Source organism: Echeneis naucrates, chromosome 12 (genome assembly GCF_900963305.1).
Source record: "Echeneis naucrates chromosome 12, fEcheNa1.1, whole genome shotgun sequence".
NCBI classification, from domain to species: Eukaryota; Metazoa; Chordata; class Actinopteri; order Carangiformes; family Echeneidae; genus Echeneis; species Echeneis naucrates.
In genome coordinates, this window is record NC_042522.1 from 15,377,084 (window position 1) to 15,399,696 (window position 22,613).

The window sequence follows — 22,613 nt, forward strand, 5'->3', positions numbered from 1 at the left end:
TGATGAATCAACTTGGAAGGAGGAGGAAAAAAGGAGAAAGAATAGTATGAGTGGAAATGAACAGATGATTTAAATTGTGAGACAATGCTCAAGGTCTCTCTCAAGAATTTCCCCCCAGGAGGAGCCCATTCACGGCAGTCTTTCAGCTTCTCCAACAATACTGAGAATTTCAACTGATGCACCAGAGTGGATTTGAATCATTTTCCTGACGCATGATATCATCAATTTGTACAGTACGTGCGTGGCATCTCATTATTCAGTGACATAAAAGAAGGCAGCTTTTTCCGGGACACGTGAAAGATTAATAGAAGTCATAGCATCCTTTGTCTTTGAATATTAGTGTGCTACCCTAAATCATATTGGATCAGATTCAGCATATAAACTGGGGGCAGATTTATTCATGAGCTCTGATCTGTTTTCTGTTGCACTTTACCTATTCATGATGAAAAAAGAAAAAAAGGACACCTCAAAGTTGAACACTTTTTAAAATTTGAAAAATGTATGTACTCACGTATGCATTGGACTGGAATTAAACTAATCACACTAATTAGCTGATGCAGTCACAGTTTTTTGAAATCTCAAATGAAGTCACCCCTTGATTCGAGGAAGCCACTGTTTCTGTCTGTTTCTCTGTAAAACATCAGCTGGCAGTTAAAGCACAAATGCAAAGGAAGGTGAAAATTATACCAAACATCTTGGAAAAATATTTCAAAAATAATCGTGTTCCAGTTAAATATATCTCTTATTAGCCTCACCTCTGACTCTTGCTGGTAGAAAAAATGTTTTCCAGTATTCAGCTTGTTTATTTCCTGTGCTTCCTGACACCTGTGAAAATGGCCCTTCTTCCTGTTGTTGTTGTGTCTGTCAGGAGAGGAATTTAAACGCAAGGACTTTTTTCAAGTGACACTCCAAAAGCATGAAGTGACACACACAACTGCAAAACCCTTGTTCTTTAGTCAGGAGTCAGAAGAGGACATTTCCTGTCCGATGTATTCAATCAGTGTTTGAATAAAAGTGCAACACCCATCAACAAACTAGCTATCCTGAGACAATTTTAAAATGAAATAGGTGAACTTTAAGAAACAAATTATAGTTTGAGGAAACATTTTCAACTAAAAAAAGAGCAGGAATTGAAGAACATAAACATTTTTGTGTTTGACTACTGAAAATCTGCCAAATTAAACCTGGAATTAAAATAAATCAGGTTTCTCTTCTTTTGATCCAATTGTCTTGCAGTAATTCAGAATTTAAATCAGGGCTTTTGTGGATATTGATAAGTGTTGCGTCTCCAATTCATTCTATTTATATTTAACAATCAGGAAAATGATTTCCTGGAATTTCACAGTTGTGTCTCGAATTTGACATTACTGTCAGATTCTTAAAGATGGAGTTCCATGAAAGGTTTTAAATCTCCACAGAAATGTATCTCCTCTGTCCAAGGACGAGGTGACACACACACACACACACACAATGACACAGGTATGGGAGCAGTCTTGTGTATGAGGGCAGGAGTGTTCTTCGTGTTCGGACCTGAATGTTCCTCTCAGTCCCCTGAGAACCAACAGGCCGAGGCCTCGCAACCAAACAAAGGACCCTGGAAAATAACAGGAAAGCGTTGGTGAGAAATACCCTTTATCTGACTCCCTGAACACGTCACTGCCGCCTCTGCAGAAACAAAGGTGCGTGAACAGAGTAGTAAATAACACTGATTTACTGCAAATAGATGATCTGGTATTTACAGTTTGGCTCCGACTCAACAGGTTGTTTATTGTAGCTGTAGAATGACACGGCTTATTGGAGACAACACATAAACACAACAAGGAAATTAAGTGATTTGATTGATAACATTGAGGGCAGATATCAAAAGTGAGGCTTGTGAAAGGTAACAAGAAGCACTTAAGCTCACACACTGTCACGTCACTTAATTCAACTAATGTAAGCCAGTCTGATTAATGAATCCTGTGGCTCCATCATTCCAGGGTTTCCCTGCCACTGATTCTTTTCAAAAACATTTTGCAAACTGCTTGTGGCTACACAAACTGCCGGAGCCTTGACCTCAGGGACCTGACAAACGGCTGAACCCTTTTTTTTTTTTAAACGTTGTGATGTCAGAGCATTTTAGTTATTCATCATTAATGGCTGACTGCAACAAGATTATGGAAGTTTTTATGTTGGTTAGTTTTAGAAGCCAGTCAACAAATAAATCCAGATTTTTCATAAATGTCACACAGTCTCCTGATGTCATTGCACTAATTCAGTTTGATTTAATGTTACATGATTAATGGGATGACATTTTGGTTATAATTAGTTTGCTTAAAAATTCTTTCTTGCTTATTGGAATTTTGGAACTACAAGCAGATTCAGGAAGACCATGCTTATGCCAGATATGCCTTCTCTTTACTCTGAAACAGCTTCAATTTCTCATGGCACCCCGATGTTGAAAAAAAATTATTTTGATTTTCTGTTTCATGTCGACATGATTGCTTCGCATAATTTCTGCCAGCCTTGAATTTATGCCGCCAATCTTCTCTAACTAGATTCAGAGGAAGAGACTTCGGAGGCCACTGAATTTTTATTCTTTATTTTTTTTGTGCCACTTTGGATCCTAATGCTGGAAGAAGCCATTAGAAGATGCTTAACCGTGGTTACAAAAGTATACATAGTCAGCAGCAATATTCAGCATTCAGACCCCACCCCCCCCACAAAAACTTCTATCTGCATGATTGCATGCATTGTTTTGCTGCTACATGACTGGCAGATTCATTAGTTGTATGACTATGCAGATGTTCAACGGTTCCTAATAGAGTGCTCAAGGATTGTGCATCATATTGTGATGAAACAAAACAATTAGAGATATGAGAGCGCACCGACAAGTAAATACATTTAATCTCAAGTTTTTGAATGAATCCACAGTGGCCTATTTTAATATGATAGATGGACCTCTGGTGGCTCCCTAATGGTACTGTATCATATGATTATTTTGGATTTATTTTGCATTCAGTTTACCCCGAAGCTCTGCCAAAGACATCAACATGATTCTTTACTTTGATCATGTAAATCTGGGATTATATCTTTCTATTTGAAATAAGTCTGTAAAGTATTTTATGGCATTCAGGCAAGATCAAGGACGGGCCACTGCCACAATGTCATAAATCAAATCACAAGTAATATATTAATGTGATGAATAATGTGCATGCACAAGTTTAAAGATGAAGAGGGGTAGCTAAAATCAGGCTTGTTAAATGTCCTTTTTCAAAAGGTTTCAAAAGTCGCCACCAGAGAGCAGGATTGCATCAAGGAACACAATGAGATGAAGAAACTTCAAATGTCTCTCAAGGACAGATCAACTTTATCTCATGGAACATTACGCTGTTGCAGAAGTACTGAAAATACTGTAAACAAGAGCATATGCAAGCAATCAAAAATGGAAAATACAGGATTACTATTTGGATATATATTTGTTCATAGATACTTCAAGAGCTGCAGAGTTGGAATATGTGGAAGTGAATGTTTCCAGTGACCTGAAGCCAAGTGTGACTGGTGTTTTCAATTTAAAGCAGGCAGGAGGAAGGAAAAATGCCCCAGGCAAATAAATAAAAGAAATATTTATGCTGGTGAACACATACCTACTGAAGTGCGTCTATGGCTGGGTGTTTGTGTTTGTGTTGACTTTTCCTGTTCACTACTACAAAGTTAAAAGAAGGACACGCAACCTCTGTGTTTTCCATCTCCATTAAGGCCAGCTGACAAAGTGGGACAACGTGAGAAATACAGTGATGTCAATTCAAGGGTGACTCTGTCTTTGAGAGACAACAATCAGCAATCCCTCTCTGCATGTTATGCTTTCATCAGAGAGTCAGTTATAGCAGAGGACGGCGGGATGACATGCAACCCGACACTTCGTGAGCCACAATCACTTTAAATTCACTGACCACCATGGAGCCCCTAATTTTACACGTGTATTCATTGCTTTATCTTTTTTTAGTTCTGCTCACTTAAAAAAAAAAAAAAAACAATAAGTGATCACAGCCATATGGGGGCAGCAGGAAACACAACTTACCCCAACACTGACAGACATACTGTATTACCACCCAGGTAAAGCTGATGGGGTGAGGATTTGGGCAAAAGGTTGCAGCAGTAATGGATCATTATCACTTTGTGCAGATAAGACTACTTGTTCACACTCTTTCAGCTCTGTTTTGTCAGATACCAAAAAAATTTGTGGCTCTTTAGAGACGACATGATTCATGATTTTCTCAGTTAGCTGGCTAACTATGTCTGCCGCTCAGTGTTGGCTTCACAGTTTGGTTTTAAAGCTTTTTCAACAATGTGAAAATCAAAGTATTTGCTTACTCCTGCTTGTGCATCTTAAGAGTCTCTTCAGTTATTTGGGCCTGCTCTCCTTGGTTACGCACATCTGTTTACACGCAAAACCTTTTCCACTTTCTGCTTTGTTGATATTCACATGTTTTAACAGTCTTCAAAAAATAGTGTTGTGGAAATCAACAAGTCAGTGGTGCCTCTCTGCTTGTCACAGCCTTAATGAGAGAACGAAGAATTGCTGCTGCAATCAGACACTTGCCAACCAAGGTCAGGCACTCAGAGACATTGACAAACCAGAAACAGCTTTTTACATTTATGCCAGCAAATGCACTAGAATATTTACTTGCGCAAAAAAGTACAGAACGACAAGTGGTCAAAAGTGAATCTTTTGTAGGAGCCTGAAAATGATGTAATCAGTTACTGTGTCCTCATGTCATGTCAGCAGAGACTTTTGTCTATGTGGGCCATCAGAGATTTTCATTATCTGTCCAGAAGTCACCAAATGTCCAAACCGTCTCAGTCGAAGGCCATGAGAACGAGAGACCCATTGAGAATATTTCATTTCCCAGAGGCTGTGAAGATTCATCCGTTCTAATCCTATGAGTTATCTCCTATCAGATACCGTCCCCCCAAAGATCTCTCATGGGAGTAGATGTATCTCCAGTTTGTTTACAGATGGCCACTTCTTACGTCACGAGGTCACAGTGTTTCGTGTTAAGCATGCCACATCCTGCAAATATAATAAAACATGCTGAAGGATGGCGGAGGACAGATGGTTTAGAGGCTACTGTTGTTTGTTCCAAAGCTTCCTCTGATTTAACGTGGCTTTTCATGACACCTAAAACACTCACCTTCCGTGTAGTGATTACATTTTATTGGAAGGAATGAATCCTACTTCTCACAGTTCACTGCTGGATATCTTTGGACAGCTGTAAATGAAAAATCATGTGCGACATTACTTTTTCAAGCCATTAACTGAAACTGATGAACCTGATAAAACTACATATACATGTTTTTGTAACTTTTTAGAAATGTTTGTTCTTCCTTTTGAAATAATTCCTATTTCGGGACTGCATAAAAAAATTTCATATGCAACAATACTTGAGGGAAAAATCTGTCTTTGGTTGAAATGTGCACAACACACATCAACATATGAGACCTTCACTCGTAAAGAGGTGATGAAGGCAACAGTGGTTTTTTGGGTGGTATTTGTTGGGGTCAGTCAAATGTTGGGAACCACAAAACGAAAAGATTGAGCTGTAAAAAAATAACAAACCATTGGCTTTAATGCAATATACTCTACAAGATCCTGGTGACTTCTCTCAGATGAGTAGCAGTCAAGCATGAGAATAAACGGAAACAGATTTTCTGTTTATGGTCTGCGCATTGAAGGGGGTGGCAAATTAAGAAGTTGGGACAGATTCATGTTCCACTGCTGACTCCTTGATCAATCATTTGACAGATGCTAATAGAAAGTCCACGAGTGACAGTGTACGTCATCCGCTCTGACCGCACTCCGGCCTCACCGCTGTGACTCTGCCTATAGATCAAACAGATCAATAAATAGCGTGCACAGCCTCATTCTACACCTGACCCTCTAAAACCCAGCTGGGATCATGTGCGACGACACCTCATCCACATTCAACACCACAATCAAACCAGCTCCTCCAGAACACATGCAGTTTGTGAGTTTGGAAATAAAGTCATTTCCATCCGGATTATTTGATTTTGAGGAAGCAATTATTGTTGACAGATCAGCTGCCTCCCATATAGATTGGAATTTAATTCATGGATAATGAGTTCAGGAGACATTCTTTATCCATCTTGTCGATATAATAAATTGTTGAATGCATTATGGTCATTTCCGTGGGTTATACATTGGGAAACAAACTTCTTTTGGTGGAGAAGAGCCTTAAACATATTTGCAATATGTAAAACTGCTTGTTGCTTTAGATTTAGATGCAAACCACTCAAAGCTGAACTAATTCTCCCGACGCAATCTTTCTCCAGACTTCATCCTTTGCTTTGAAATGTCTTCAACCCTTTTCAGTTTGTTTACAGCCCTTTGGAAATCCCACATATTATTTCCCAACCGATCTCATTACATATACCTACCTACAGTTAATTTTTAGTGCTTGCATGACACCCACACATTGGAGTCTCCAGGAGGAACATTTTTTCAATTTATTTTGCATGTTCTCTTGTCATAAATTACTGGTCTGTCTGGTTTTTAGCAGGCTGTGAGAGGTAGATAAGAGGCTCAGTGATTAGATGATTGAGCTCAGGAATGTACAGTACAAGCATAACTACAGTGTCAAACCTTTATAGCCATCTCCATTTATCATATACATTCCTCACTGTGAGAATAGACCAAAAAAAAAAAATCTTAGACCTCTCACAAGTAAACAAGATGCACTTCCCACTGGTGTGTATACAGCTGGGCTTGCACCAAAGTGAGGACAGAGTCACTGAATAAATGTTTGTCAAGCTGCATGCACGCAGTCATTTGTATATGTCATCTTGGAGACGCCTTCAAGCTTGGGAAGTCCTCCATGTCTGTATGCCAGATAACTCAAACAGCACCTATGGAAATTTCAGAGTTTATGTTCCACATTATGCACCATAGCAAAGTTTAGTAATTATTTTGGCTGTCAAAACTTTGAGTAGAGCGGGACATAGTGTGAGTGTTCAAAAACTGCCAGTTGCTTGCGTGTAATCTGAAATATACAAGAGAAAGTTGCACTGCTGGGTTTCTGCTCTCATCTTAAGACTTCCTCAAACATAGCTCTCTCTCTCTCTCTCTCACACACATGCACTTTCCCCCTCCCTCTTTCCTCCCTCCTCCTCCTCCTCCTCTCTGTAACCAATGTTACAACACACACTCTTCTCAGACTGAGTGTGAGCTTCTCACCAGCAAGGATGACTGGAGGAGTGACGACTGCATAGACTTCAGTGTTTGGAAAGACTGTGTGATGCATGTGGTGTGCATGTGTCTGGGTGGACTCCCGCTGTAATGGTGCCCCATGTGTGACTGCGTTGACCACGACAGCCATCCTGTCCGCGGCAGAGACTTTCTCAGCATGCAGACGGTGTGAACAGTCAGGGGAGAAGTTTGCAACACCCTATCTGAGCTTCAGCTAACTAAATCCACCCTGCACACTTTAGAGACAGTCCAGGAGAGGTGGAGGAGGAGCAGTAGCAGCAGCAGAGGCAAAACTGAAGTACAACTTCATCTTGTCTTAGCCCAGGATTTTTATTGTTGTTGCTTGATATCCTGTCACTGGATTGGGTAGAATCATTGGGCATCACCACACGTCAGAACTGAGGGATTTCTACAAGGCTGGTTATTTGAAAGGTGAGGCTTTAACTTGATATTGTATCATTTCATTGTGTTATTTTGCTTTCAGAGTTTCATCTGAATGTTGGTGAATTTTTTGCAGTACCCCCATTGGTCTTGAAAGACACTGGCTACACACTTTTGCATGTAATGCGAATATGAAAATGCTGCAGTCTGCCTGGTGGGTTTGTTCTGGGAATATATAGCTACCTTGACAGATATCTAATTTGCATTTTAAGCAGGTATCCCTGACAGCTAACTTTTTTAGAAATTGCTGCAGTTTTCACATTGTGTAAAATGTCAGAATCCAATTCTCTGTATCTGTTCGGCACATATGACCTTAAAAGTGTCCCCTATTTAATGTAAAGCCATCAGATACACAAGAGCATTGGGGGTCTGAACTTCAAACTGTGTGTATGTGAGATGGAGAAGTGAAGAAATGACAAGAGTTATATTCTTTATATGAAACACATTGGCGTCATTCTTAGCCTGTAGCAACATAAGTAAAACATCAATTTGTTGTAAGTTACTATAGCAACAGCTGTTACACAACTGAGCAGCATCAGTTTTCTGCACTTTGTGGTAGGTTTCAATAATCACATAAATTAAGATTCATTTTGGCCAACATTTTTTGAGGCACTTGTTATGTGACGCAGGACTCTCAGATGAAAAGACTAGGGCCCGTGCCAGCCACAACACTGATGTCCCCCCCCAACCGTTTGCCTGCTGGCTGAATAAACAGAGAAGAAGGCTCAATTATATCTGGATCAATGTGGTACTTCTGCAAGCATGTATGAGAATGACTGCAAATATACACAGCATAGCCACAATGTTACAAAGTGTCAGAAACGGAGACTCAGAGAAGGTTTTAAACAATAAAGAATTAAATGAGGGGCGGAAAGGACAAGAAGGGAAAATGTTGATAAAATGGCAGGGAGGACAGAAAAAAAGATGTCTGCAATTCATTTTGTCCCACCTGCTGTGATAACGATATGAAGGCAAACAGGGCATGAGTTGAGGTAGAACAGTGTAAGATGTGATGACCAGCGTGTGCCAGGAATGTATGCAGTGCACAAGCTATGGTGCTGGAAAGCCCAGAGATCAAGTTCCCTGTGTCAGCTGCCACAGTGGACTGTTCCCATGTCTAGCTCTGTGATATCTGTTTATCCAGAGAGGAAGACGAAGGGATGGAGACGGGGAGGGCGGGGGCAGAGTTGAGATTAAATTAGAAACTCATAATTAATTCTTAATTTTGGGAAATGTTCTTAGTTTTTTTAATCAATTAAAACAGAAGATTCATAAGCACATTTGTTCATTACATAACACACAGACAGCAGCTGCCTGGCTTAGCATAGCACAAACACTGGAAAGAGAGGGAAATGGATGCGGTTAGTTGGATAGTACTGTCTGTTTTCAAGAAAACTAACTAACTAATTGCCTGGTAGCAGAAATTAAAGCAGTATAAATCTACTCATCTAACTTTCTCCAAAGATGAATAGTTATACAAGTATACCTGTCAAACTACTCCTTTAGCACCAGAGCGCTTCATTTTGACAATCTATAGTAAATTGAAATTTATGAAGCTTGAAATCCAGCTTTCATCTTAGCCTGCCTGCCAAGAAAGTGTGATTTCCATTCCGCCCACTCCCTTTGAAACTTGCATGTTTTACTTTGTAAGGGTTACACTCTCTGGTCTGCCTTTCAAAGAAAGCCACATCAACAGTATCATTCATTCAGTTGCAACACGCTCGTCAAACACATGTACGATGAGTCAGAGGTCAATGTGAAATCTTCGCCCCCCTTTCAAACGGCTGGTGCTCTGTTCCCAGACACACTGTGACACATGGTATGGAGGAAAGTAATGAGGGAGGGGTGGCAATGCAAGTGGGGGGTATCACAGCGAGTGTATCGCACCAAAAGGACTATGAAGAGGAGCACATATGGTGCATAAATCAGCGTGTAGACAAAATAGACACTGACTCATCACCTTGATTTCTACTAAGCCTGAGAATTTACTCAACATTCAGCAACAGGGGCAAACACAAGATTGATCTCCAAAAGCTGACCCTTCTGTGTTGCTGGTACACTTTATGACTTGTCCTCACCTCCCCTCCTTCTTACCGCTGCTTCTATGACTCACATTGGGCTGTGTGGGAAGAGTTTGATGGACTATGTAAGGACCTGCCCCACAATCAAGCTTCCTAAATTCCAACCTGACTGAACTTTTCTTGAGGATTAAATTTTGTTAGATGAAGCAAGGGATTGAGATTTTGTGTGTGTGTGTGTGTGTGTGTGTGTGTGTGGTGAGTACTTGTATGACAGCTCCTGAGCTCTTCCTCTTTCACATCCTCTCCAGTGATTAGCACAGTAAATGCACAGCAAGAAACGTGGCCTCCTCTCACCTCTATGATTTTACAGCAGGAGTCTTATAAGAAACATGCTGCTCTCAAGGTAGCAGCTTTGGGAGCAGAGGGTTATATTTGTCTTTAACACATGCGGGTCATGAAGGCCCTGCTGCGCAGACTTTAAGGGGGTAGGTTGCTTGGGGATATTTAAAGGGTTGACAGCACTGACTGGCAATGTGAAGTTCATGTTTCCTCCACTGCATGTTAGATAGATAGATAGATGGACAGATAGTATCCCCCATATTGTGACTTTCCTGTTTCACGCATCATTGACCTTTGCACTATCCAAGGAAAGTTGGCATAGGGATTACTGGCAAGCACTGTGACCTGTGGAGAACAGCAGCTGCCACAAATGTAAAATTGACAAACTAAGGACAGACAGATGGTGATGGCTGTCTGCCGCACGTTAAAAGTCATGCATAAACAATTCGTGTCTGCTATTAATCACTGAATCATTAACGCTTCGAGCAAGGGTTTGTGTTCATACTGCGAGATCTCAATCATCAAAATAATGTAAACAAACTTTAAAGTTTAGCAAAGCTGCGATGTGCTTTGAGACTTGTTGTTCTGGAGTTGGTGATCTGTTTGGCTAACTAATATCAACAAACTTTACGTGAATCATGTTTTCTCGCCATGTGGTAGCTGGTACAGTCATTGAAGCATAGCAGCCATCTTGGACAGCACAGGCGCCTGACTGCTCAAATCACTCAATCAGACTGTTCTATTTAGTAGTCACGAGAGAAAGAAAAGGTGTATGTCTCACTTATTGGTTAGGAATTGCTATCATGCAAAAGGCTAAAGATGAAAAACCGAAGTCCCCCATAATCCCAAAGTCGATGATTTGAATATTACATAGATTTTCTGAAAAGCTACAGATCTTGTGAGGACAATGAACCACCTGGTCACTTTAACTTAGAGCACGCATCCATGATCGCCACGTTGGTATGTGATGCTTTACAGTGACCACAGGATGGGGAAGGCAGTAGACCTTTTTTTGGCTAAGTGCACTTTTCCCTCAATGGAGTGCTCCCTTGCGGCTTTTTTGACCTACCGCTTCCTGCGGTCACAGAAGATTTCCTGCTGCTTTCCCTGCACAACTCCAAAACTTCTGGCAGTTAAGGCAACAGTATACTGTCAAAAACCAGGAAGTGGAATGCTCATTATTTTGCCTACCAAATGTATGATTAGGTTTTCTCTTTTTAGCACCCCAGAAGTCTGCTATAGTACAACTAGATTTTCCCAAAGGATGAGCCAGACTGTGAAATGAGGCCTCAATATCCTCTCCTCCAAACTGGCACAATTCAGTTCAAGCTTTTGTGCGCTCTTAGCTCAGATACTTTCCCATATGTGGAGCAAACAGTGTGTGTATGCACAGACAGCGTCTCACCCCCCCCCGGTGCTGTGAGACGGGTCCTGTATTGACAAGAAGGTTTGGAGAATCACATTTCAGAGATTTTATAGTCTCATCAAGCTCACTTTCTTGTTCAGACCTCTAGATAGTCTCACTTCCTCAGCCAGGGTATAATATTATCCAGGATGTAACCGACATATGACACCAGTTAGACATGCAGAAAAAACCTGGCTGAGTAATGTGAAAAGGTTCCCGATGTCTTTTTTTTGTTTGTTTTCTTGCTTGTTTGTTTGTTTTTGCATTTGTGACTTATCCTAAAGTGTGTGTGATCCTACAGCGTCAATTATGGGGTCATGCTTTTTTTAAATCATGGCTGGTTTTGTATTACATCGACAAATATTAGTTTACATCAAATTTTTGGTCCCAGGAAACAAAAGAAAATTACGAACGGCAGAGTCTTTGTGCCGAGAATCTACAGTTTTAACGTTAAAGACACTTCCCGACACACATTTTATGATTTCACATATTTGAAAAAAGAAAGACATCCCTCAATTCAAAACAGCCTGCCATTGTATTTCATGCTATACTGATGGATACTTGATGGCAAAGACTATTTGTGCATTTGAGTTCAGATTGAGAAAAACACGAATTGCAGTTTGAATGACTTGCTCCCATGAAGTTGTTTCATTCTTTTCTCTGGTCCTTGGAAGGTTTGAAGTTTTTATTTGACTTCCAAAGAGCCACAGATATGTTGCATTCTGCTTAGAAATTACAGTGCATGCCACAAAACCTGAGGGGGCTGATTTGTGACCATCTTTGTGTCGTCCTTTAAAGCAACTGCACAGTATGTGTTTGTGGTCTGTGTGAGTGTCTCTGTGTGTGTCTGTCTTCTAATGGGCTGTTTAGAGTGAAGGTCGGGGTGTCTCTTCCCACAGACTGCTTAGTGTGGCCTAAGTTCTCGTTAGTGCTGTGAGAACATTCAACTTTGTTAAAGTCTTGAATGTTGCTTGACAGTTAAAACAGATTAAAAGTGCTATGCATGAGGAGTTAATTGGCACTTTGGAAATGAAATCCTCCATCACACTGCCATAGTCATTATTCAAGTGATCAGACTTGACTTTGTGAGCAAAATCAAAGGAGAAAATTAGGATTCCTGTCAATCTCAAATTTCTTCTCTCCCTAGTGTGTAAAAAGTTGAACCACAAAATTTGTCCTTGAGCAAGCTTGGCTTAATTTAAACCAATATATATATATTTTTTATTTGATTCTATTTTTGTGTCAGGCTGGCTTGGGCGAAGTAAGCATCCTATATCTTTGTTTTCACTGTTGCTTTTCTTGTCTTGTTATTATGGTCAGGGCGAAAAAAAAAAAAAAAAAAAAAAAACCCAAAACAACCCATTGCATATCTAGTTCCACTTCTTATTTTGGGAAATGGAAACTCAGTGGACAGAGATGCAACTGCGACATAAAAAAAGAAAAAAGATACAGACACATACAGTACACCTTGTGTTTCACTGGGACACAGGATGCACCTCTGGGAAATTATTTTCAACATGCTGAATGGACAAAACAGGAAGGAAGTGATACGTTCTTGCAGCCTCCTGGCATTTGCTTCATGAATGTGCTTACAGCAACACATGAGTCCACAAAAGGGATGGCTAGGGTTGAGAATGGATTAGTTGTCCTTGCTGTCGCAATGTATGTTGTGAGTGAAAGAGGAAATGATCAGATAGATCAAATCTTTTTACCATGCAGCTGCAGCAGAGGATCCCACATTTCTGCAGCCATGAATCTAAAAACCAAAGCAACATCCAGCCTACTTGGAATCTGTCTGGTTATTGTGCATAAAAGCTTCTGATTTTAAAAATAAGTTGTATTCCCTTTACAAGGATCTAGACTGAAAGCAGAGTATAAAATATATAGAGAAAATAAATTTTGAAATAAAGAATAGAAAAAAAAACCCTACACATTCTCATGTGTGTCAGCCTTCAGTTCTCAGGTTGAAAGCAGCTGCTAATCATAACAGTAAAACATAATTTAATATTTCCAACTTAATGGATGATATTTCTGCTGAGGTTTTTTTTATAGAGTCTACAAACTGACGTTTAGCAGGAGCATGAAACTAAAGACGAACAACCTCCTAAAGGTCACAATTCATCATGCTGTTACTGAATGGGCCAAAGAACCACTAACTTTTCAAATAATCTTAGTACATTTCTCTGGTAATTTATAGATGTAGTAATGATTATGCTTTCTACCCCTGTACAGCAATTTATTACCTCCAGACGGGACCTCTGTGTATTGTATTGTAAATTGTAAATCACCTTTTCGCTCTCTACTACCTACAACTTATTCACATAAAAAAAGCGAGTTATTTACCATTTCAGTTGGAAGCTGCACAGGCCAGTCCCTGCAGTGCTGTTAACTGGGCCCTGTGCAAGAGCCATGAAATTGCAAAGGGGGCTGGTGTGGCACCAGACTGGCAACACAGCAGGTGACTCCAACAACAGATGTGTCTACCAAGCCTAGACTGTGACGTATATCGCATGTGTGGGTATAGGTGTATTTATAGACTATTCAAGCCAACAGAACGTATGTAAGCAGCAACAGTATTTAAGGGGCTACTTGCACCGTTATTAGTGCTAAACAATCTCACACAAAGAAGAATCTTTCCTTGTATGAGCTGAACTCAGACAATTGTTCTCACCGCTGTTGAAGGAAGAACAAAGGAGGAAAGATGGATAAGATATAATGAGCAGTTTATGGCCACCACAATACAAAACAAGTAAAAAAAAACAACTGATATTTTCTGAGTGGAATGCAGAGGCGTGAGCATGTTTCTGCCTGCGCATGCATACAGGACATGCTTACTTGGGCTGTGTGTGTTTTTATGTGTTTGTGTGTATCTGTGAAACCAGGCAGAGGTTTTGAAATAACCACAGCAAGCTGCACTTGCTGCACCGCTGCCTGGAATACTGCTGGTCAGCATCTGGTCCACATCTGGAGCTGTGGGCTGTCTGGATGTCCACCAAGCCAAGCTCCACCAGAGCCACAGATAACATGGCCGCTGCCTAAAGCTGACAGCAGCAGTCTCCGAGTAGGAGCATGTGTCACAGAGTGATGCAGAGATTGGTGATACTTATGCAGGGTTAGATTACAGCATGCATTGTGCTGCTGTGACTGCACTCCTGTTTACACTGTACGCGTTGACATGTGTGAAGGTTTTAGGTGCCGTCAAGGACATTTGCATACGTGTATGAGCTCAACTTTGGAAAGCAGAAGTGGTAGTTGCAGCTCATGTAGGAGGGTGAGACAGGAAAAAAGATAAGAGATTTGGCGTTTAGTCTGTAGTGTTGTTATCTGACTTACGAATTCTTCCTCCCACATCTCCCCTTTCTGCCACAGTCTCTGCGAACATTTTGTCCTGCCTTCCCCAAATCCCCAAATAATGTGCCACCAAAGTCAAACCACAGCAAACAGGACAGGCATTTCCGTTGAGGGCTTGATTAATCCAAATGCAAAATGCAAAAAAAAAATCCTGTTTACTTTCCATCAATTTTTGCTATCAGTGAAGAATGACATGCATCTTTGAGAATAATCAAAAAGAAAAAAGCCTTAACTGAACAAATAGCAAAAGTGAAATGTAGCGAAGTTGCGTGTGTTGGACAGGGATGTCTGTAATTGTTATAATATGAGCCTGTTGTGGCTCAGGAGGTAGAGGTTGTCTGCTAATTAGTGGTTCAATCCCCGGCCTCTCCAGACCGCATGTTCTGAAGCCCATAGGCAAGAAACTGAGCTCACAGTTTTCGATCTGTGCGAATGTTTCACGTATTGTAAAGCACTTTGAGGGAACCCTTAAACTACCTTTATTTTAAATAAGTACATTTCTCTTTTGGTTGAAATATTTTCTATTCTTCTTGCCCATGCTGAGTCTGGAATATGTTTGCAGTTTGTTTAACTTATGTTTAGTCTACATGGAAATTGCAGCCTCTGTGAATGTAAACTGATTTGACCTGGTTTGCCCGTTTTCAGATCAGAGTTGCTGCGATGGAGGATCAGTGCATGTCTCACAACAGTCCCCAGCGCAGCGGAGGTCAGGCCAGCACAGAAGTTCAGAGGCACGGACGGCCGAATGTCATCAGGTGTGGGTGGCTCAGGAAGCAAGGAGGTTTTGTCAAGACTTGGCACAGTCGCTGGTTTGTGTTGCGAGGGGACCACCTCTACTATTACAAAGATGAGGAGGAGACCAAAGCCCTGGTAAGGCTGTGAACACACTGGAAAACTAAGATAATGTTTAATTGACATTTACTTGCTACTGTTATATTACACCATGGAAAATCCTATCCTAATAGAAGTTATAGCAAACCTTATCACATTTAACTGATTTACCTTTATGGGTCAATAGTCTCTCTGTATTTCGGTTACTTTGCACAGTTCAAGGTGCCATGTGTCTGAAACAGCTGGTTTCCACAGGAGAGACGTGTCTTACAGCCAAATGACACTGGATTCAAATGAGCTGGGTTATTTTGACTGCGAACTGTCGTGAGCTTGTTCTCTCACTGAAGCCAACACACAGAGCTATACTGAAGGCAGAGGAGACGATGAGTAATGGGGACAATAAGGCCGTCTCTAACGTTACTGTAGCCAGGCAGCCTCTCTCTCTGAGCATGTGTGGCTGAACAAAGAGGCAGCCAGACTTTGGATTCTCATTACGGAAAAAAAAAAAAAAAAGAATCATGTGGAGATATGGAAGGTGCTGTAAGTCTCAAACAGGATGTCTTTGGTGGAGCTGAAGTGACAACAGCGATCAATTAGAATCTGTTCCTATTGATTTATGCATGCTCTGTTTTATGGCTGCTCAGGGATCAGTTCGCTGAGACTGAATGTCACACAATCAAGGACAACTGAAGGCAGATAAAGCCACTTTAAGGAGATGGTTAGACTTAAGAAAACATCACTTATTGGCTGCCCAATTTCACATTACTCTGTCAGTCATTTAACTTGCTGTTTTGCTCTCTTTCATTTGCAGAAACTTCTTTCTTAGTCCTCTGCAATAAATGTCCATATAACCAGAATTTTTCCTCATATCTATTCCACTCAATATGCTCTTTTTCCATGGGAAAATATTGGAGCACAATTGAAATCTTCATTCTGCTCATCTACCCACACTCTTCTGTCTGGCTGATTTCCCAGCAACCTCAGCTTAGCCAAACCCCAGCCACATCAGCAGCACAAGTCTCTGAAGGTTAAAGCACCAGACCTGAGGATGGGCTGCTAGCCAAGTACAGGGAAAGGAGATTTTCCTCACTGCTATTTCTGGATAGCTCTGTATCAGGAGCAGTGTATTTAAAAGTTGTGTTTTTAGCTATTGGTGCTTTGATCTATCCAAAGGGAAAGATCTGGAGCAGTTCTTCAGGATAATTTATAGGAAATGACAAGAAACACAGTTTGCCTTTGAAACATCACAAAAACGAGATTCATGATTTTCATTTATTGTCCCGATAACGTGACCTACCTAAGAAACACTCCTGCTCAATGTCTTCAAACTTTCCATTCTTACCCTACATCTGAAACAAAGCCAACATGAATTTCTGATACCGAAAAGTGCTACTTGTTGCAGAGAATGGGAAAATTCAATAAAACTAGGTCAGACACAGCAGTGCGTTCAAAGCCCTCAAATCTTTATGACCTCCAAAGCAGAGCAGTATAAGAAACAACGTGCTAACAAGGTACGGTACCCAGCTGAGTTCACAGCATCCAGATAGGGAAAGGAACACAGGAAGGGCAAAGATGAGAGGAAGCATTGTCTGAAATCATTGCTGGGCTCAAATGTTGGTGCACAATATCAGGGCAACACACACAAAAAAACAAAGTAAAGCACTTTGGTGTGTGGCGTTGTCCAGCGGAGGTAAATCTCTGTGTCCTGACCCTTTAAACACATCATGTAGAGGTGTGAGGCCAGATTTAGATCAGCTATTAATTCATTCTTTCACGTGCTGTGAAGTCTCCATTTGTTGCCCGTCACATTAGCCTAATTTCTGCCTCCTCTGTGGGAGCGGGAACATCTGGCCTTCCCTGTTGCCTATGGTAACACAAACGCTAACTATGCTCAGACTGCTCATATGTGAAGAGTCACATTTTTTTTTTTTTTACACAAAGTTAATGTCAGATATGTTTCCCAGTTTGTTATTCGGTCGTCATTATGTTCTTTTACCATTTTAACCTCAGCAGTAGGCAGTGCTGGAATACATTATTTCTTTTTTATAACAAACTGCTGCTCAGAGGAATCCTGATGTTTGCAGATAGTGCATTATTATTGTCCGCACAGGGGACCCTGTTGTGTCCTATACAGTGAGGCCAAGCCCCTCTGAGCAACGTGAGGAATCTGAGGAATGGGAGTCACATGGAGGTGAAGGGTCACTGAAAAGCATGCGTAGGGTATGGCACGTGTGGGCTTCGAGTCAACATGCCATCTGCCTGCCCTTACTCGTCAATGGAGATGTATGCACACCCACCATGCATGTCCATACATTCTCAGATGCATATACGCATGCGCGCGCACACACAAATTTCATCTAGCTGAACCATAAACAAAGACTGAATTCATGCAGTGGATGAAATGGAATCATCGTAATTTAAACCACTTAGCACTGTATCTCTAGGCCAGGCAAATAAATGAGGTGACATTATGAATGAATGAGACAATTGTGAATGAATAAATTGAACCAATTTAGTTTTATTGTAATGGATTAAGAAATGAAAGCCATAAAAGCATATTACAATTCAAACCACAATAAGACTGACGAGTTTGTTATTTAATATTCATAGAGTGAGGGGGCCAAGACAAAATGATCTGAAGAAAAACAGTCGACTTAATGAGAAACTGCATGAAATCAATAATGCAACAGTGCAATAATGCACTAAAAATCCTTTGTTTTCCCTGCATGAGCTGGAAACTGTTTGACCTTGGCATTTAACAGAAGTAAATAACACGCCACTGCTGTTGTGTAATTCTTCACACTGCAAGACCGTGTACAGTCTCACTGTTTCATCGATGAAACATTCATCTGACCTCCACCGCCCTGGTATGTCCATTGACAGTGATGTCATTTCTGACTTTGATCAAAACTGATGACGGTTACACTTGTGACTTTTGTGGTGTCAAGTTCAAACTTCAAATCAGGTGTGATGGACCACACTCGCACACAATCTGACTGGCTTTGTCAATGAATGTCACACGAATATGGAAACTGTCCAAATGTCCTCTTTTAGAAATCTTTCACAATGTATCTGACATGACTGAATAAAGATCCAAATTCATTAAAATAGCACGGTGGGTCTGCATGCGCATGTGCAACTTGGTCCAGTCTGATGTCAGCTACTGCATATCATCTTACTATTGACGCTGGACATTAGTATTGCTTAAGACAATTATATTTAGGCAGTGACATTTTCTCCAGCATGCTCAATGCATCAGAGAAAGAAAAACATTAATCTTCAACACAAAACTATTGTAGTTGTCAGTGTTCCTAGTACACGCATTAAACAGAGACCATTCCTTTCAGTTCCTGTATGGTGACTGCATTTCTAATAAGCTCTATTGATGTATGGAAAAATCCAATTAACTCTCACTCACGTCTGTGCTAGTTCTACTTTCTGAGCCAATTCTCTGTCTCCCATACCTGATGGTGGTGGTAGCAGGACACTGCTATGAATTTTAGGTATGTGCAGGTGTAGCAGTGTTTGTACAACTGAGAGAGCAGCAAGTGAGAGTGCAGCTGGTGCAGGAGTTGCGTGGGGTTTTAAATCACATCAACATTTTTCACACATAACAGCAGCTTCAGCTGTTCTCCCAGAGGCAGGGACCTTGACTGACTTCAAATACTTCAATTTGCACGCTTTACGTGAATTTCCTTCGTTATTATCTCAACAGCTTTACATTATATTCTCTATTCCATGCAGCAAGCCACTGCTCTCTCAGTCCCCAGTCAGTACCTGACGTAACCTCAGAGACAAAACTGTGCATTAGCTGTATCAGTTCATAGCATAAAATCCACACCCCATGTCCTTTCTGACAGCCCAGGGGTAAGTCTTGACAACATTTATTTACGTTTGTATGGTGTCATGAGTGATATAATCTCTATCAGTTGTGCAATGTACCACACTAAGGCCCTGTAAGCAAAATAATTAAGTTTTTAACAATAATTTTGCAACAATACATTGCACCAGTAAACTGGAGACCTACTGTAAACAAAAGAACCATTTTATGACGACACCAAAAGCAAGACCTTAGCGGTAAGATGCAACCTGTCATGGCATGGTTCCAGTACGCTAATGAAATGCTTAAACCTGTGAATCTCCACCACCGAAAAAGGTCACGTCTGATCCTACAAATACTCCTATAGCGAGTTATGGCTTTAGCATAACATGAAAGATTACCTCTAAATGTTAACTCTGAGTTATCTGTGTTAATGGTGTTTTCATGATTTAGTCTACTTCTTTAAGATACCTCCGGAGATGTGAGCGTGGTTCTTGGCTTGGACCCAAAAACTGGATGCCACTGACCTGGTGAAGGTGCTCACTGCTCGGGCCATCCAAGGAGGGGAACCAGGCTGGTGGGGAGCAGGCAGGGAGCAGAGAATAGGCAAGGTCAGGATCAGAAGGCTGGTCAGTTTTTCTGGGACAGAGATGAAGGAGACGGGTCAGAGACAGGCACGGTCAGTCCAGTGGAAAGGGCTGGAAAGTCTCACATGAGGGCTAAAAACAGTCTGGCAAAGACTGAGTGAGCGAGCAGTAGAGGCTCATATACTGACTGGATTGGTGATCAAATTATGCTACCTGGATGCAAGACAGCTTACAAACTTTAGTTTTCTTGTGTTGGGAGTATAGAAACAGATCACATTTAAGTCCTGCCCACACCGGAGGGGAAAACAATCCAGAGCTCTCCACTGACTTTGTATTGTGTGAAAGTGTCTGTTGTCGCTCTCTGTGTGCCAGCAAACACAAACAAATGCCCAAAAGCTGCTGTGTGGTAGAGTGATCGAGCTTTTAAGACGAAAGAAGTGAATACAGGCAATAAGACGGAGAGCCATTCACTTACAAAAAAGTTATGGGGATCCAAAGATGTGTAATTTCTCATTTTTGTGAGTGTCTATTTCTGACGAAAAGGAAGATAAATAACAAGCAATTGGCCTTCACTGGATACTCTTGTCATGCCAAGCTTTTATTAAAATAGTGACATAAGGAGTGTAATGTTAAAATTCATAAAGCTAATAAAAAGATAATACATGCCATAATAATGCGCATTAATTATTTTCAACTCTAAGTTTAGGTTGCTAAATTGGCCCCATAAAGTGGAGCAGATTTGAAACGTCTGGGTTGTAAAAAGCTTTTTTAAAATGATGATGTAGCCTAACTTATGCAGGAGTTGCTCTTTATCGCTATCAGGGCAAATGGGGATCTCACCGGGGGACTCGGATCACCTGGGATCGTTTCTCCATGAAAATGAAGGCGAACAGAAGGGAGAAACGATGAAGACACACAGATGTCAGCTATAAAAACAATCATTTGACATGTTGAAGAGATGTTTTAAGCTAACTCCTGGACGCCGATTGTTTTCCCTTCCGGTGGGCGTGGCCTTCAGAGTATGACGCGTTGTATGCACGTGCCTGCGCGGGTTTCCTCCCACTGTCCAAAGACATCATGTCTGGGTTAGTTATGAATGAATGAATGAATGAATGAATGATGCCTGATATCTCTGTTGCAAGGGGTCGATATGTTTCATATTTATTCTAGCGGGAGGAGGATGATGATATACACACACTATACCATTTCTGTTGATATGAGCATGGCCTGGAAAATTAGTTTTTATTAAATCTATAAATCTCGGTACTTTGCAAAATGGTGAAATAAAGCTGGTCTTCTATCAGTTGTACATAGATATTTCCCTTGAGCAAGACAAGGTATCCCAAGAATTAATAGGCACATTGAGCTTTCCTTGGATATTAATACTCTCCAGATGAAGAACTCTGGTTTTCTTCACGAGCTTCTCGGTGTCAACATTCAATGTTTATACCTTTAATTTGCCACAATTTATGGATTTCATTATTTTGTGAACGCCATGTAGCTCAAAGCATCACTTCCCCGTCATGGCATGAGCAATCTGCAGAATGCCGACTCCATTCATGCGGCTTGTCAGTGCTGCTTCAGTCAGTGTTATTCTATAATCACTTTGGGACGGGTACTTTTTTTTTTTGCCCTCTCTGTAGCCAGTTATCTTCAACCCTCTGGGGTGTTTATCATATGAGTCTGTGCTGAAAGACGCCTCTTTTTACTCATCTGTTCCCATTTTCTCTACTTTAATAAAAACAGCGTGGACACAGTCATCTTCAGTGGTCCACAGTCAACTGTGGGCCATTTTACTCTTTGTTGATGGATTTTAAACTAACTATTAGGCCAAACAGAGGATCAGATGTCACAGTTATCACAGATTTTGATAACAGGACACACAAACACTCGCAAGCAAATTACAGTGCAGGACTAGTTAGTGAAAAGGAATATGCCCTCTTTGTGGTCAGTGAAATGTGCTGCACTATGTAAAGGTGAGTCTACACTGTAAATGAGAGTGCAGTTTTAGCGGAAGATTGTTGATGAGCAGAAATGTACCTACTGTCCACTCTGCGGTTGGATATTTATATACTTTGCAAGTATAAATAATATTGCTTCTTGCAGCTGCGTTCTCAATACAATATACAGAAGTCAGTGAAACAGATGAGTTTCACTGTAAACATGAATGAAAACCCGACCTCAAGTTTTTATTAAAGTTTAAACCATCTACACTTTCACTCAAAGAAAGTGAGAGCATCTAGAGATAAATCATCTTCTATGTGAAGTTTGATCCACAGAATGCTTTTATGACGACACAGCACTTCATGTTTGATATTTTTGGCATTAGAAGAAGATAAATCAAAAAAGCTTGTAATGTCAAATGGGACTTTAATGAGGTAACATAAAGACATTACTTACATTTATATTTAAAAAGGTTAAATAAAGATACTGAGAGATGTTGACTGCAGAGAGGAATCATTTATCAGTGAGGTATTCTCAGCAGCTTGGTGTGTGCAGCTTGCCATTATATATAGTATAAATATGGGTTTATTTTAAGTATACATGAGAGCTATTGTTCATTTTTGTCTTG

General features: G+C 40.7%; 1 protein-coding gene and 1 long non-coding RNA gene across 2 annotated transcripts in view; one reads left to right on the forward strand and one right to left on the reverse strand.

Moving 5' to 3' along the window:
* Positions 1 to 1,480: 1,480 nt before the first annotated feature.
* LOC115052234 (uncharacterized) lies at positions 1,481 to 21,014 on the reverse strand. The gene is made up of 3 exons (XR_003841346.1): positions 20,882 to 21,014; positions 19,982 to 20,093; positions 1,481 to 1,594 (listed from the first exon to the last, which is right to left on the reverse strand). It is a non-coding gene; the product is annotated as an uncharacterized LOC115052234 (long non-coding RNA).
* The window catches only part of arhgap24 (Rho GTPase activating protein 24), a 52,659-nt gene continuing 37,277 nt past the window's right edge, over positions 7,232 to 22,613 (forward strand). Inside the window, exons 1-2 of the mRNA XM_029516245.1 lie at positions 7,232 to 7,678; positions 15,449 to 15,673. Of these exons, the coding sequence (XP_029372105.1) occupies positions 15,464 to 15,673 (210 nt within the window). The 5' untranslated portion in view covers positions 7,232 to 7,678; positions 15,449 to 15,463. The remainder of the gene's footprint in view (positions 7,679 to 15,448; positions 15,674 to 22,613) is intronic.